General features: G+C 43.1%; 2 protein-coding genes across 2 annotated transcripts; both read right to left on the reverse strand.

Annotated features, from left to right (window-relative positions):
• Window positions 1–226: 226 nt before the first annotated feature.
• LOC136449066 (lactadherin-like) lies at window positions 227–3,824 on the reverse strand. Its single transcript, XM_066448866.1, has 4 exons — window positions 3,460–3,824; window positions 2,407–2,630; window positions 831–980; window positions 227–616 (listed from the first exon to the last, which is right to left on the reverse strand). Exons 1-4 carry the CDS (start codon window positions 3,611–3,613, stop codon window positions 452–454), a joined length of 693 nt encoding a protein of 230 aa, XP_066304963.1. The 5' UTR covers window positions 3,614–3,824; the 3' UTR covers window positions 227–451.
• Window positions 3,622–13,617, reverse strand: LOC136448781 (low-density lipoprotein receptor-related protein 1B-like). Its single transcript, XM_066448425.1, has 8 exons — window positions 12,099–13,617; window positions 7,336–7,446; window positions 6,884–7,000; window positions 6,325–6,504; window positions 6,081–6,191; window positions 5,422–5,597; window positions 5,127–5,282; window positions 3,622–3,627 (listed from the first exon to the last, which is right to left on the reverse strand). The coding sequence occupies exons 1-8, from the start codon at window positions 13,615–13,617 to the stop codon at window positions 3,622–3,624; spliced, it is 2,376 nt and encodes a 791-aa protein (XP_066304522.1).
• Window positions 13,618–15,049: the final 1,432 nt, after the last annotated feature.

Genomic DNA, 15,049 nt, shown 5'->3' on the forward strand with positions numbered 1-15,049 from the left:
ACAGCCGGAACCTTGTAAGGAATATCAAATTAACGCCGATAATATAACCACATTCATGTGACAAGTAGATTATGTTTTAGGTTCTGTTGGTTTGTAGGTGAGTGGACATTTTTAGCAAATCAGCTTTTACTGTCGTATTGAAGCATCGTTGCCAAGTACTTAATAATATGTTTCTTTTACTCTTCATTTACTGCCATTACAGAACTAAAATTCATCTGGCAATTATGATATGTACTGTCGCTTCAGCTCAATTACTGTCAATTGGATGCTTTTATAGATGATAGTCTGACCAATCGGGGCATTTAACTGATCAACCTGTGATTGGTCCATTTTTGTACTTCAAACGACAGTTGCTCCACTTGAAGATGAACCAGCCAGGATAACATGCAGTTTATTTCTCTTTGTGTAAAATGTGTCTATCAAAGCCCCAAGGCAGTTTACGTCACATTAATTAATGAATTAAATCAGATTTCTGACCATATTTGACGAGAATCTCGACCCTCAGTGCGACCTGATTGTGGAAGGTGAGCGGGTAGAAGCGAGTGTAGAGTGCAAAGGTTGGGTTTTCCAACAGGTTGCGAGCGTAGCGGTAGCTGTTTCTGTTCCCTTGGAACACCTGAAACGAAAAATATTGTACTGTACACCTGGTGACGAGGATGCCTTGTTGTCAGAATGCACGAGTAATATGGAATCTAAGAAAAAGCTATTGAACAGACTGAATTACTATGTCGATAAGACAACACTGGGCCCGAACAGAATTTTCTATCACTATTCTATTTCTTAAAAACCACATCGTTTTGTCTGTTTTCAGAATGTGAAGTTGAACTGACCATTTCTTCACCGTCCCCGGTGCTGTTTGTGTACATTGTCCATTCTCCATCCACAGAGAACGCCAGCTTGTAGGACGTGACCCAGTAGTCCAGGTTGTGAGCCCCCTGGGTGATGACACCGGCAACTTCGTACACCTTGTCATGCTTAACCTGGAGCGACATAAGGGAAAAGGTCACTTCACTTTTTTCTACTTCATTGATGAAAATTGCCATTATTGTTAGAATGTTGTTAAAAAGAGTGCATTTTTTTGGCATTTAGAGAGTTACAAAAAATACTCTTCTTAAATTCCAATCCTAATGGCATGATGCAAAGCAAGGACATCTATCTTTGAAGAGATTCATCAGTCACGTGTGACTACCAGTTACTAGAACATTCTTCAATCAGTGACTCTAGAGAGGTAAGAAAATACGTACCTCCAAATTTTCGACGTCCACTGTACCTCTTGATCACGGAGTGACCTAGTCTCGCGAGAAAATCTACACAAGTCTCGACCTCGTGCTCTCGCGAGAGTAGGTCACTCCGTGATCAAGACGTACAGTAGACGTCGATAATATCCCGTCTATAGTTTCCATATTTAATTATGTTGAAAGTCAAATTCCTACCAAAACTGAGGTGTCGTTCATCTACGGAGTACAAACTACTCAGGATCTCCCACCAATTCTACCTAGAATGTACATGTAGTTTTGAATTTTTGCAAGGCAAAATAGGTCGTGATAGACCAAAGTAATCGTGCACGTGGTCGGAGTGTGCCATGAAGGGGCGCCTAACTAGCGTGGACACCTGGATACATACATCCACTTGGAAGCGCGGTGTGAAGACTAGCCGGCTGCCGCCCACCCATGTCTTGGACCCCCGCAGCGGTATTACCAAATGCTGGTTATGTACAACTACAGTACTAACTCCAATTCCCACTGCGCGCTGATTGGATAAGAGTAATAGATACATCAGAACATACCATATAAGTACAAGAGTACCACTATCGCATCATCGGATTCATCCAACACTTATTGAGGGAGCGTGACGGAGACTGAAGGATGCAGAATTGGAAGGGAAAGCCAAATAAAGGGGTAGTCTCGGAGGCCGATCAATTTGGTTTTTGTTTTTCCCTACCACCCACCAGCACGTCAATGGAACGTACTGCACCTGCGCGAAACGCTTCTATGTAATGTGCATAGGGGTCAGAAAAACGTACCATATAAGGTCGTGTTCGCATATATAAGGATAATATCCCGTCTATAGTTTCCAAATGTTGTCAGGAAAAATTATGATGCAACGTTTACCAAACATCCAACAGAAACCTAGGTTTTCTGTTGTTTTCTGTTGGATGTTTGGTAAACGTTGCATCATAATTATTCCTCTTGCATATGATATTTTTTTCGGCACAACCTTTGGAAACTATAAACGGGATTTTATCCTTATATATGCGAACACGACCTTAAATGGTACGTTTTTCTGAATCCCTATGCACATTTCATAGAAGCGTTTCGCGCAGGCGCAGTACGTTCCTGTGACGTGCTCGGTGGGGATAGGTTACTACTCAAGGTATGATGACCGAACAATAAGAACATAATGTACCTGTAGCCACTGGTTGGTGTCATAGCCCAGAGCCGGGGACCAACATGCTCCGTGCTGCTGTTCCTTCCCGTTGTTCAGACGTGCCTGCCACGGGAAGAACTTGGCCCCTCGCGACGAAGCGGTCATGTGGAGGTCGGGAATCTTCGGAACCGCGGCGGGATCGTCGGGATCCAGTCCGACTCCAATTGTGACGTACTCGTCTTGTGTCATCCAGGTGTTTTCGTCTGAAGTGATCAGCAGGATGTTATTCTTTTTTATTCAAAGGAGAGTCAAATAAATGGACAAAGACAAAGTTGCGACCTACTCAAGTTTTGCACAACTTATACTTTTGCCGCCACTTGTACATTATGGAAAATAAAATGTTTGACAACACACTAAACATGTGAATGACGAGAAAAAGTAATTGTAATTGAGTCCGAACCACCCCACCCCCCCCACACACACAGCGGAAAAGAAAGCAAAAGAACACATAGAACTAAAAACGTTTGCTTGCTATGACATGAATAGTCCTGAGTGGCTAACATACTAATCTTACGGTTAACTAAGGGAACTACCACGTAAAATTAAAAGTTGTTTGGCGTTGTCAGAGAGTGTGTTGAAATTAACGATGTGTTCAAGGTTCCCAGAGAGCTTGCCAATGAGGACTGAACGCTGGTAAGTATATGTAGAGCAGAATGTTATTACTGGATGGGGTAGGTAATCGTATACCTATAAAACGTACTGATGGCGATTCGCATAAACATTTGAGAGTCCTGGCCAAGGACAGCAGCTGCCTATAAAATACAGGCTTACAATTGCGCTATGTTGCCGTGATGGGGGTTAGCACTCTCTATCTATTTGAAATGCTACAACCTTGAAATTATGTACGATTTCTAGCAACAAAACATAATGCATAACATGTTTTATCCACTAAGTGGATGCTTCTGTCGTGGTCTTGCATCTTGAACGAGGACAAAGTTTTGGTTTACAGCTGGATTAGCGCTGTTCCGGCCTTCCCACAAAATTGTAAGAGAAACTCCGGTCTGAGACCTTGTGGAACAGCAGGAGACTAACCGTCTGTGACGTACACCTCCATCACCATGGCAACCCAGCCCTCAAAGCCTGTCGGGTGCAGACGGATGTAGCGTGACGTCACAGGAGTTGGGAGAGGACGACTCACTTTGTTATACCGGTCTCGGTTTCCCTGGAAAACCTGTGCAAGGAACATAATCAGGCTCAGATCTAGACGGGAACAGAAAAGAAGTCAGACACCTAAAGTGAGCATAACTTGTCAGCAATGTCCTGACAGGTAAAAAAGATGTACTCCCGTAGCCTTTTATGAGCTTGCTATCCACTGTGTCACACTTCTGCGAACAGGAATTGTTGTAATATGTCAAAGGTGAAGGGCCCTGAGACATTAACAAATCACGTCCGGACAGTGTTATGTAGATTAGACAATGGTCCAGACGAGAACTGATTACGAGTTAGCGGCCTTTGCCTTTGACATATAAGACCCCATTCCACTTTGACGGCGCTCTCAACGCTCTCTCACGGTAACCTAAAATTGGCCAGATCGCCGTGAGAGCGCCGAACTCCTGGAAAACGAGCTCAAGTGGAATCTCTACGGCGACCAAAATGTCAAATGTCAGCAACTTTTTATGAGCGACCAAAGATTTCATCGATCACTCACCGAATTTCAGAGATAAAGAACGGATTTTAAAAATGCTTTGTGTACTTTGTAGTCTTCTCAATTATACCTTCACCTCTTGCATCATATTTGAATGATAAAATCAAGGGGAAAACTGATCAAATTTTTGTCGCTGCACGGTCGCTCAGTGTGTGTCTTAAGCTGTATATATGTTTTACTAGTTTTTTCTGCGTTGTCTGCCATGTTAACTGTTGGCAATAAATATATTTTATCATTCTTCGTTATAACAGAAACGTAAATCACAGGATTTTGAAACGCTTTTCGAACCACTGACAATAAGAATTGGAAGGAGTTTAATTTGAATGGAAGCAAGTGGTTATTCGCCAATTTGTATTACCCATCAGCAAAACTATGATTTGACCACAACATTCCTAAAAATTCTAGATACACCACTTCAAGAATGAAATTTGTTTGAACTACAGATAAGACCATTCAATCATTCAATCAAGAGCGCTGGCTGTGGCCATTTGATCCTTTGCTGCGGTCCTTTGATCCTATCGCCATCCTCGGCGCGCTCACGGCGACTGTTTTGGACATGTTCAAAACCATCGCGGAGGTAACGGCGCGCATGGCGCGCATGGCGCTCTCACCGCGCTCTCGCCGCGCTCCCACGGTGCTCTCGCCGCGCTCTCGCCGCTCTCACGGCGATCTGGCCAAATTGAGGTCGCCGTGAGAGCGCGGCGAGAGCGCCGTCCAAGTGGAATGGGGGCATTACCCGCGATTCCTGTCGCCGCGCATGGATACTCTGAAGTGTGACAGCGCTTATTTCTTCAGGGATTGCTGTACGTCAGACCTGGGCGTCTCAACCTGTTCGGGTTGGCTACGTTAGCAGTTATGTGCACGTAACTTTTGATGTATCTATCTGTTTTCAACAACATTTGGCCAGGTGAGGTAAATGACAAATATTTAAAAGACCACAATAACTTGACCCTCGACCCTTACTAACTTGTCTGTAGCAACCACCTGTCCTCAGCAACCACTTTTCATAAGTCTCTTGAGTGCTAGCTTAGGACAGGTGTAACTGTACCCGTACCTGTACGTTGTTGCTGCTGCCTTCGTACGGTGACCACGAAGCGCCGTCTATACTAAAGGCCAGAGTGAATGACGTCACCCAACTGCCCAGGTCCCAGTTCGAACCGCCTCCACTAATGATCACGCCAGTGACGTCAGTCGTTTTGCCAAAGTAAACCTGCAGTCAAAAACACATAGTTAAGAGATGCTCCATAATCGTGCCATTGAGCTTGCAATCGCAATAATGTAATAGAACATATTCTTCATAGCTATGATGATCTTGATTCAATCAAGAAAAAAAAATGAAAATCAGGTACCTGAAGCCATTGGTCCACCACAGAACTCGGAACCCAGCAGCGCCCTGGTGTATTCGGAGGAGTGTGCCGAGCCTGGGATGGGGCGAACTCCGACTTGTACTCGGAACTGGCAGTGACGTAAACATCGGGAATGTAGCGACTTGCCAAACCAAGCGGGAACCCAGGAGGTGGAACATCTGTGAGGAAAATGTCTGTCAGCCTTCCTTGAACTAAGAAGCTTTCCAAGTACACATGTAGTTGATACAGATGGTCTTGTGAAAAGCCCGCTGTCTTACGTTAATGAACACTCAGATAATGCGTGCAAAGAGAAAGCTAATCTAACAAGAGTCTGAAGACCCAAAATCTCAATGAAATTTGTTTTTATATATGATGTGTTTTATTTGCCCAACCTATTTGTTGTTGCCGCTGGTTGTTTTGTTTCATGTGCCAGAGGGTATCCTCATAATAGAAACAAGTATATAGGTTTGGTAGTGTACCCCTATGTGGTTTGACCACCAGCTGTTGGGACCTGGGGAATTCTTGTCCCATATTTGAAACCAACAGATGTGAGCCACCACAACATGCCTAGAATGGAGGTATAGATTTTCCTCTATACAAACACGCAAACACACTCAAAACAATATCCCCATGAAAAAGTTTTTTTTCATGGAGATAACTACCTCCACAGTCGTCCTCATCCTCCCCTCCACTGCAGTCTGTCTGGTTGTCACACAGCTGAGACTCCAACAGGCAGGAACCGTCTACGCAGTGGAACTGCTTCGCACTGCAACCTGTACAGGTAAAGTTTTGTAAACATGTTTGTTTTGCATACAAGCCTAATCCATCTAAACCAATCTTTTTGTTACAACATTAATCTTCCCCATAAGGGTTTTGTATGGCAAAGACACGCTAACTGCCTCCCACCTCCGGCTGTACAGTTGATCTCGTCCGTCCCGTTCGAACAGTCCTCCAGCCCGTCACAGGCGCGGTATTTCGGCAGGCAACCACCGTCAATATCTCCAAGCCGACGTACAGGTGGCATAGGCCGTATCAAACTGGCAGAAGAAGTACCGTCACACTCCATCTGGAGATCGTTGCAAGGAGCTGTAAGTGATAAGGAGTAGGTGTAAGTATCAATGATTCAATTAAATGTCAATTATCTATATAATGTATCTATATATCTATATGTATATATATATATATATATATACATATATATCTATCTATGTATCTATCTATGTATCTATCTATCTATCTATCTATCTATCTAATAGTATCTAGATAGATAGATAGATAGAGAGATAGAGAGATAGAGAGATAGATAGAGAGATTTATATATATATACATGTGTGTGTGAGAGAGAGATCATGTGTGTGTGAACATGTGTGTGTGTGTGTATGTGTGTGTGAGCCTGTGCTCTATCTCTCTCTCTCTTTAGCTTTCTATCTCTCTATCTGTGTGACTGGTTTTCATATGAACCTACCGATGCAGTTCTCTTCGTCTACCCCAGAAGAGCAGTCCTTGTCTCCGTCACACACCGAGGCGTCATTGATGCATTCGCCGCTGTTGCACTGCCACAGTCCCCGTTCTGCACAGGACTCTGAAGACATGTTCATCGGACATAAACGTCGTCTTTTTGTGCAAACATACACAATTGACATTGAAGAGTGTTTTGAATGAATATCTCATTTCCAGTGTGATTCCCCTCATCGATATCGAGAAATGATAAGCGGTACGCGTATACGTATACATGTCTTGAGCAATTTTTTTTTAGCTGCTAAAAGTTGGTTATCGCTGGGGCTCCTGACATACGACACCCGTGGACCTTCTACCGCACTGTCTCGGGTCATGTAAGACATGACAATCATTGTATATTTTGTTTTGAATATTATCTAGTCTTACACCAGTAGTCCAAGTGATCTGCAAGAAACTCACGGCATATCAGCTCCTCCGATGCGTCCTCACAGTCGGGGACACCATCGCACACTGCAGATGATGGCACACATCTGCCGCTGTGTTCACACTGGAACTCGACATTGGTGCACACTGTACAACATACAGGGCTGACGTCATTGTTGAGTTGCGCAGTGTGTGTTGCGTCAAGTTTGGTGCTTTGTCACGTTTGGTGCCTAGGCACGGTTTGTGACGGTGCCCGCGTGTCACAAACCGTGCCTGGGACAAAAGCACGGTTTGTGACACTCGGACACCGTCACGAATGGTGCCCAACCGAGCACAGTTCGTGACACACAGGGGATCTTATCCCATACTGTGCTTTTGGGCGGAGCTCAGTGTTTTGAGGGGGAGGAGTCTGCCCAACGCGTTTTTTTCCCTGCAGCCCGCCATCTTTGTTTTTTTCGGGGCGCTGGGATGAGAAAGAATCAGCGTAATTCTCGCTCATTGAAATACATTTCGCGCTTGTCTTGGATGATTTGGACTTAGAGTTGATGTGGCACAAACAGACGGACGTCTCATCACGAATTTCTACAACAGTAATCCGTCCCGAACCGTGCCATTCACGACTGTGTCCTGAGGCACGGTTCGTGAAAGTGCCGGAGTGTCACAAATTAAAACGTGCTTTTTCCCCAGGCACGGTTTGTGACACTCGGGCACGGATTGTGACAGTGCCTGAGTGTCACAAATCGTGCCTGGGGCAAAAGCACAGTTTGTGACACTCCGGCGCTGTCACGAACCGTGCCTGGACAGTGCCCGGGGCTACAACTTCCCGTAGCATTGATTTAGATCGGGCGAGCTGACTGCCTCGAGACTTCGAAGTAATCGGCAAGTGGCCCGATCCTAGTCTACATCTGGTTTCCCTGGATAGAATATATTTGGTCTTACAAATTGTGTTTTTTTTTAGCATCTGTTATAGACACTGTCTTTTTGTGCCACTTCAATTCTAGGTCTAAGTTATTCAATTATTTTACAGAGCGAGAATTTACGCTGTTCCTCCTTACCTCAGCGCCCCAAAAAACAAAGATGACGGGGGGTGGGGGGACTGCGGTAAACAAAAACACGCTGCCTTATATGGAAACGCGGGCATCACTGCCCCGTCAGTCACAGTGATTGACAGCACTTCCGGGCACAGTCTGTGACGGTCGGGCTGTGTCACGTTCTGTGCCTGGGAAAGCATAGAACGTGACAGGCATGGTGTGTGACGGTACAGTGTGCAAGTGCAAAAAATGCGAACACAAGTTTAGTCCCGTCACTTAACTTTTGAAAACCCTTCTTTTTCTTTACAATTTTGGTCCATTTTGGAGACTTTTGGGCTAGAAGGAACAGGTAGGGCCTAAGCTTTCCCAGTTTGGTCAAAATTTGTACGTTTCAGTAGTTAAGTTGGCGTAAGGAGATATCTTAGCGGTTTGGTTTCATAAGCTCTGAGTGGACTTTTCCAGCCTAGAAGTAGGTCAAAGTTGAGGTATGTTTTCTTCTGTTAGCTGTCCCGAGCGATCGAGCTGGTCAATTATCTGTTTTCTTTGCATGATTCTAAAGTAGACATGCAGCTGTGGCTTTCTGGTGCATAAGAATTTTTGGGGCTTGCAATGTCAGTAAGTCAGTAAGTGAGCCCTTGTTTAAGTGCATTAAAGCATTACTTCCTATTGGCAAATCTGACTCTGGTATATGCCCTATATAACGTCCGAAGCTTTTTCACACCAAAGGTGCGTTTGATATGCGTAAACGTATCACAATACAAAGAATTGACAAACTAATTGAAACCAGCTATGTTCAAACAGTACAGTCAAAACACGTCATGGCATTGAGATACTAAAAGTAATAAGTTTGCCCATATATAAAGTGGGCCCTCGATCATTTGCATTTTTGGTATATGTTACAGTTCAAGGTGGCAGAACACAGTATTTCGCCTATGGGGATTTCTATAGTTAAGGGCCACAAACTGACTGAGGTCGACGCCGAAAAAAATATAGTACGGTGCATTTCTGAAGCACGACAAACGGATATGTTTACATTCTACAATATAACTGAAAACAAAAAAAAGTTGTGTTTTTTTACGTTCTGGTGCCCTCTTTTGAATGGGGTCAAGCGAGGCCATACGGAACTGCAGCCGACTCACCCAGGCTGGCTGCTGCAAAGGTCACGCGCATGTATACACCGAATCGGCAAGCTTCACAATCTTACTCATACGATCGAAAAGCCGACTTATTATACTATCATTCAGTAAATTCCATGTCTCGCTGGCTTTCACGTTTAAGTGTTTACATGCGGTCCAAGATTTAGAGCGCACTATTTACTTACCCCGCGTCACAGACCAGGGGGTCGCGGACAAATACTGTGTACTGCCACCTCAACCTGACATAGACTACATATACATATATATTGTCCTATTATGAAAAAGACTGGAATTATAGAATGTCCTCAGTAATCATGCAAATAAAATCAAGACCATAGCATCTCCTGGACCAAAAATAAATGGAACACTGGTATGATAGATTTCCTTATAACTCGTGCAAAGGCAGTATTATTATCTTCGCCGAGTACTTGTACTCGGAGAAGATTATGTTCTCGGTTGAAAATTCTATTGGTTGGGTCCGTATGTATGTCAGGAGCATAACTCAAGAAAGCTTCAATGAATCTTTATGATTTTTGGTAGGTGTGTAGTGGTTGTGCAAAGGAAGGTCAAGTTCGAAAATGGTTTACCTTGCGTTTTTCAACAGTACTGCAGCGGACTTTAAGTTTTTTTTTGCCTGTATGTAGGCAAAAAAAGTGACGGAAACGTTGATGGATCTTCATGATTGTTTGCATGTGTGTAGATGTTGTGGAAACAGAGGGCAAGTTCGAAAATGGTTTCCCTGGCATTTTCCGTCGGTACTGCAGCGGGCTTTGTGTGGATTTGTATTTGTATGTCGCCAGCATAACTCAAGAAGCTGTCAGTGGATCTGTATGATATTTAATGGATGGGTAGGGTTTACAGAAAGGAAGGTCAAGTTCGATAATGGGCCTTCTAGCGGGTACCAAAGGGACTGCAGCGGAGCTTCAAAATTTTCTAAAAGTGCTATGACCATGATTTTTATGTGGTAGAAAGTTAATGCCACAGGAAGTAAGTTCTGTAAATGTGGGCCCCCTAGTGTCTTGTTTAGAACTGCAGTGGGTGTTTTTTGTTTTGACATTCGGACATGAATAACTTGAAAAGGGGTCGACAGATCGTCGTGATGTTTGGTATGTAGAGAGCTCATATGGTGCTTTACATAATCAATGACAAATTATACAAATCAGGAGCTAATTTACATAATTAGTAAAGAAAGTCTGTTAACCCACTGCAGTTCACATGGGACAGTATCAGGTCATGTAAACAGATGGCCTTGCATAAACGAACATGTACAAATGTAGGTCAAATAGATAAACAAATGGGACACCCACTATTCTCCAAGCAGATGTTTGGGTCCAGCTGGTTTTTAACGTGTTCAGTTTAGGTATTCTTGTTCAACATACGGTTCGCTACATATTAACTAAAAGGGGACAAAATAGAAAGCCTGACAAAAAACACCTAAAAACGTTTCAAAAACCACTGTCCGGCCAGACCCACTCCTCTGCTTGGAGAGTACACTGCCCCAAAACTGCACCACTGCTAGGTGCGAAAAAGTCATACATGTATGTACTATGGCTTTCAAAATGTGTATGATATGGAATAAAGATTTATTCTATTCAAATATATTGACTGTACCATTTCATCATCACTTTCAACTCACAAGTTACAACACTGCAATATTGGACCTTTGTGGCCCTTATAATATAAACATACTTATATTTTTTCATGACCAGTGGATCATCATCATCAGTTAGAACATATATCAGCACACTCTACACATATACTAGTCCTGTACCACCAAATGATTTTTAACCCTATCTAGACTGGACTCATTCGCCCCATCATAACTTCCAAATGGTATGGTGGATGTTCAAATTTGCAGGGGGGATAAGCATGTAAATATTAATCACTATCCATAATAAGCCTTGATTATTTGGCGAAGATTATGTGTTTGTGGAACTCTAGTTTTGTATGATTTGCATTCCATGTCTTTCTAAGCTATCAGCTTTAACTTCTCCGTATAGTCGAAAACACTGAAATCAAAGAATTTCCGCAATACTTTTGCGACTTCATTCCTGATTTGCATTTCATTATTCACATCTCTGCTACCTGCATACAGAATATGAAGAGCCATCGTTCCTTTAAGCTTTGTTCAGTCTGTTTGTTTGTTTTTGATTGTATATCTGGTAAACCACCATTGCGTAACACACCGGATTTGTACTGAACAGTACAGGTTGCATATCCGGACAGATACACTTGATCCACTCATACCGGGAAGGACCCCTTCTATTTTCCATACGCGTGGTGGGTTCTTTTATTGCCAGAGATCAAAGTCATTTTGTATCCAAAACAAGTGGAAAATGAAGTTGGTATATAAGTTGTTTGTCATAAGTTGACAAAAAATATCCAGAACTTTTAAGATCAACCCAGATTTCTTGACGTTGCCCCAGTTGAATTTTCTTCCATAGCCGTCGGCGATTTCATATATTACAGTTGGCTGTAATTTATTTCGGAGGGTACTGGGGCGTGGGCAGAATATTGATGCTGTATAATACACAGATACTGCCCAGTCGAAATTCAAAAATGAATACAATCATTATACAATCTATTCAGAAACATATCGTCTGCAAAACCAGAACACTTTTGGTGACCTTACCGCAGCCGATCTCATCAGACTCGTCGTAACAGTCACCGACGCCATCGCAGAGCTTCGTGTCAGGGATGCAGGAACCGAGTCCACAGAAATGATGGGGCAGGGGACAATCCTCGGCTGCGCAGAATTCATCTGAACCGTCTTCACAATCTTCCCACCCGTCACATTGCTTCCATGAATCGAGACATGCTCCACTACTTTCACACCTGATATCGTCGGACCAGTAACATTGTTTGTTTTTGCAATTTTCCTCATCCGAACCGTCTCCACAGTCATTAAGACCGTCACATGGTGCGTCTGGTTCCATACATACTCCATTACTTTCACACTTGATGTGGTGCGAGTAGTAGCACTCTTTGTCTTTGCAATTTTCCTCGTCTGAACCGTCTTCACAATTGTCCACACCGTTACACAGCCTCCGTGGATGGACACATACTCCATTACTTTTACATTTGAAATATTCGGGGTAGTAACACTCTTTGCTTGTGCAATTTTCCTCATCCCAACCGTCTCCACAATCATCATAACCGTCACAAGGCGCGTTTGGTACGATACATACTCCATTTCTTTCACACTTCATATGGTGCGAGTAGTAGCACTCTTTGTCTTTGCAATTTTTCTCGTCTGAACTGTCTGAGCAATCATCATAACCGTCACATTGCCACTCCAGAGAGACACATACTCCACTACTTTTACACTTGATATCGTCCGGGTTGATACACTCTTCGCAATTTTCCTCATCTGAATCGTCTTCACAATCATAAACACCGTCACATTGAAAGGCTGGTTCAATACATACTCCACTACTTTCACACTTGAGATATTCGGGATTGTAACACTCTTTGCTTGTGCAATTTTCCTCATCCCAACCGTCTCCACAATCATCATCACCGTCACATTGCCAGTCTGGTACGATACATACTCCATTACTTTCACACTTGATGTGGTGCGAGTAGTAGCACTCTTTGTCTTTGCACTTTTTCTCGTCTGAACCGTCTGAGCAATCATTATAACCGTCACATTGCCACTCCAGAGAGACACATACTCCACTACTTTCACACTTGAACTGGTCCGGGTTGATACACTCTTCGCAATTTTCCTCATCTGAATCGTCTTCACAATCATAAACACCGTCACATTGAAAGGCTGGTTCAATACATACTCCACTACTTCCACACTTGAGATATTCGGCATTGTAACACTCCTTGCTTGTGCAATTTAGCTCATCTGAACCGTCTTGGCAGTCATCATCACCGTTACATACCGCAGCAAGAGAGAGGCAGCGGGCGTCCACGTCACAACCGAAAACATCTGGCGACAAACAATCCGGAGCTGTGCACTCTTCGTCAGAGCCGTCAGGACAGTCTATGTAAGCATTACATCTATATACCAAATCGATGCAGTCGTCGGTCGTTTTGCATGCGAAGGCAGAGGACGGACACTTTTCTTCTGTATCGCCAATGCGAAGGGAGGCATGGCCCATGGACAACAAGCATGCAAATACTAGCAAGCCGGTCGCCATGATCAGCTTATCGGATGGAAATGTAAATAAAAACTCGCTGTACTGGGTCTACCCTGGCACAGAGGCGTGCGGTGACAAAATAATCAAACAGTGCTGGGTTGTAGGTGGTACGGCTCTGCACATACTTTGTTTAACCAAGGACATTATATATGATGTCCTTGGTATTATATAATTATATATAATGTCCTTGGTTTAACGATCGTAGTATCCCTACGGACAGATGGGCACAAACACCGAAGAATGCGTGACAACGCGAAGGAATGTCATCATTTATTTGCCAGCATTCTCTTGCTGTCGTATCGTCGACCAAAGAATCCAGTTGTCCCAACTAATTAGTATATTGTACTAAAGGTTTTGATGTATTTGAAGGTGAAACAAAGAGTTGAAATGAATCGGTAAATATCTGGCATGAAGCAAAAACAACTGTTTTTCCTTTTCACGTCAATCTTAACTTTTACTCGTTCTCTCTATGTTCCTAACTGGATACAAACAGAATGTAATTATAAGATAACATCTTCGGACGCATTCGTTAGCTTACAAATGATCTTGGTTGGCCAAAGTGGGAAGTAAAACAGTTTTTGGGTGGCCAAATTAAAGATCCACAAGCATGGAATTCTGAGAGAGGAGCTGGAGAAACAACAACGAATATTTCATGACGTCTACAGCAGGTGGGTAGTCACCACGAGACACACATAAAGCTGCAAATAAAAATACCGCAAGAAGCAATCGCCCAGCCTCGGCTGGAGCGGCCAGTTAATGCACTCAAAAATATTTTTTTAACCACAACTGGCAGCACTGAAATGCCATCGAGGAGACTGCTACAGAGGCTAACATTCTTAATATATCCTGACTTTTGATATGAGCATTCCGCAGTGCACGCTAAGGTGATTTTTGTACGAAAACAAAAGTAACATGGTACTACTGTAACAGTACAACATGTAGGACAGTACTACGACAGTATACTGTGTTATTTAATAGGCATTTTCAAACACCTGTTTCAACGTATCTCTGTGCATACTGTTCTCAGGTATTGATAACATATAACATGCCATGATACGTTTCTTGTAAACAGTCAAAGGATAAAGAAAGAAAAAATTTAAAAGAAGGAAACAGACTGGAGTAAGACTTGTAGGTTTTTTTTTATATTGATAAGCCTGTGTCTGTACTGTTTATGTCGACCATTTCATCTCATAGTTGTATGTTATACAGATTGGTCATATCCTCTTACATCTAAGAAATTGTTAGGAAATTCCCTCGTGTCGTGGCTGACCAAGACAGAAAATCTTCCCTGCGCCCGGCTAGCTTTGTTTGTTTGTTTGTTTGTTTGTTTTGTTTATTTGTTTAACCTGAAATACAGTATCGCCTGGCGGCGTTTTTCAACGATTCCTGGGGGGTTCAATCCCTTACATAATAGTACATGGCAACAATGAAA

This window comes from Branchiostoma lanceolatum, chromosome 14, assembly GCF_035083965.1.
Source record: "Branchiostoma lanceolatum isolate klBraLanc5 chromosome 14, klBraLanc5.hap2, whole genome shotgun sequence".
Taxonomy (NCBI): Eukaryota; Metazoa; Chordata; class Leptocardii; order Amphioxiformes; family Branchiostomatidae; genus Branchiostoma; species Branchiostoma lanceolatum.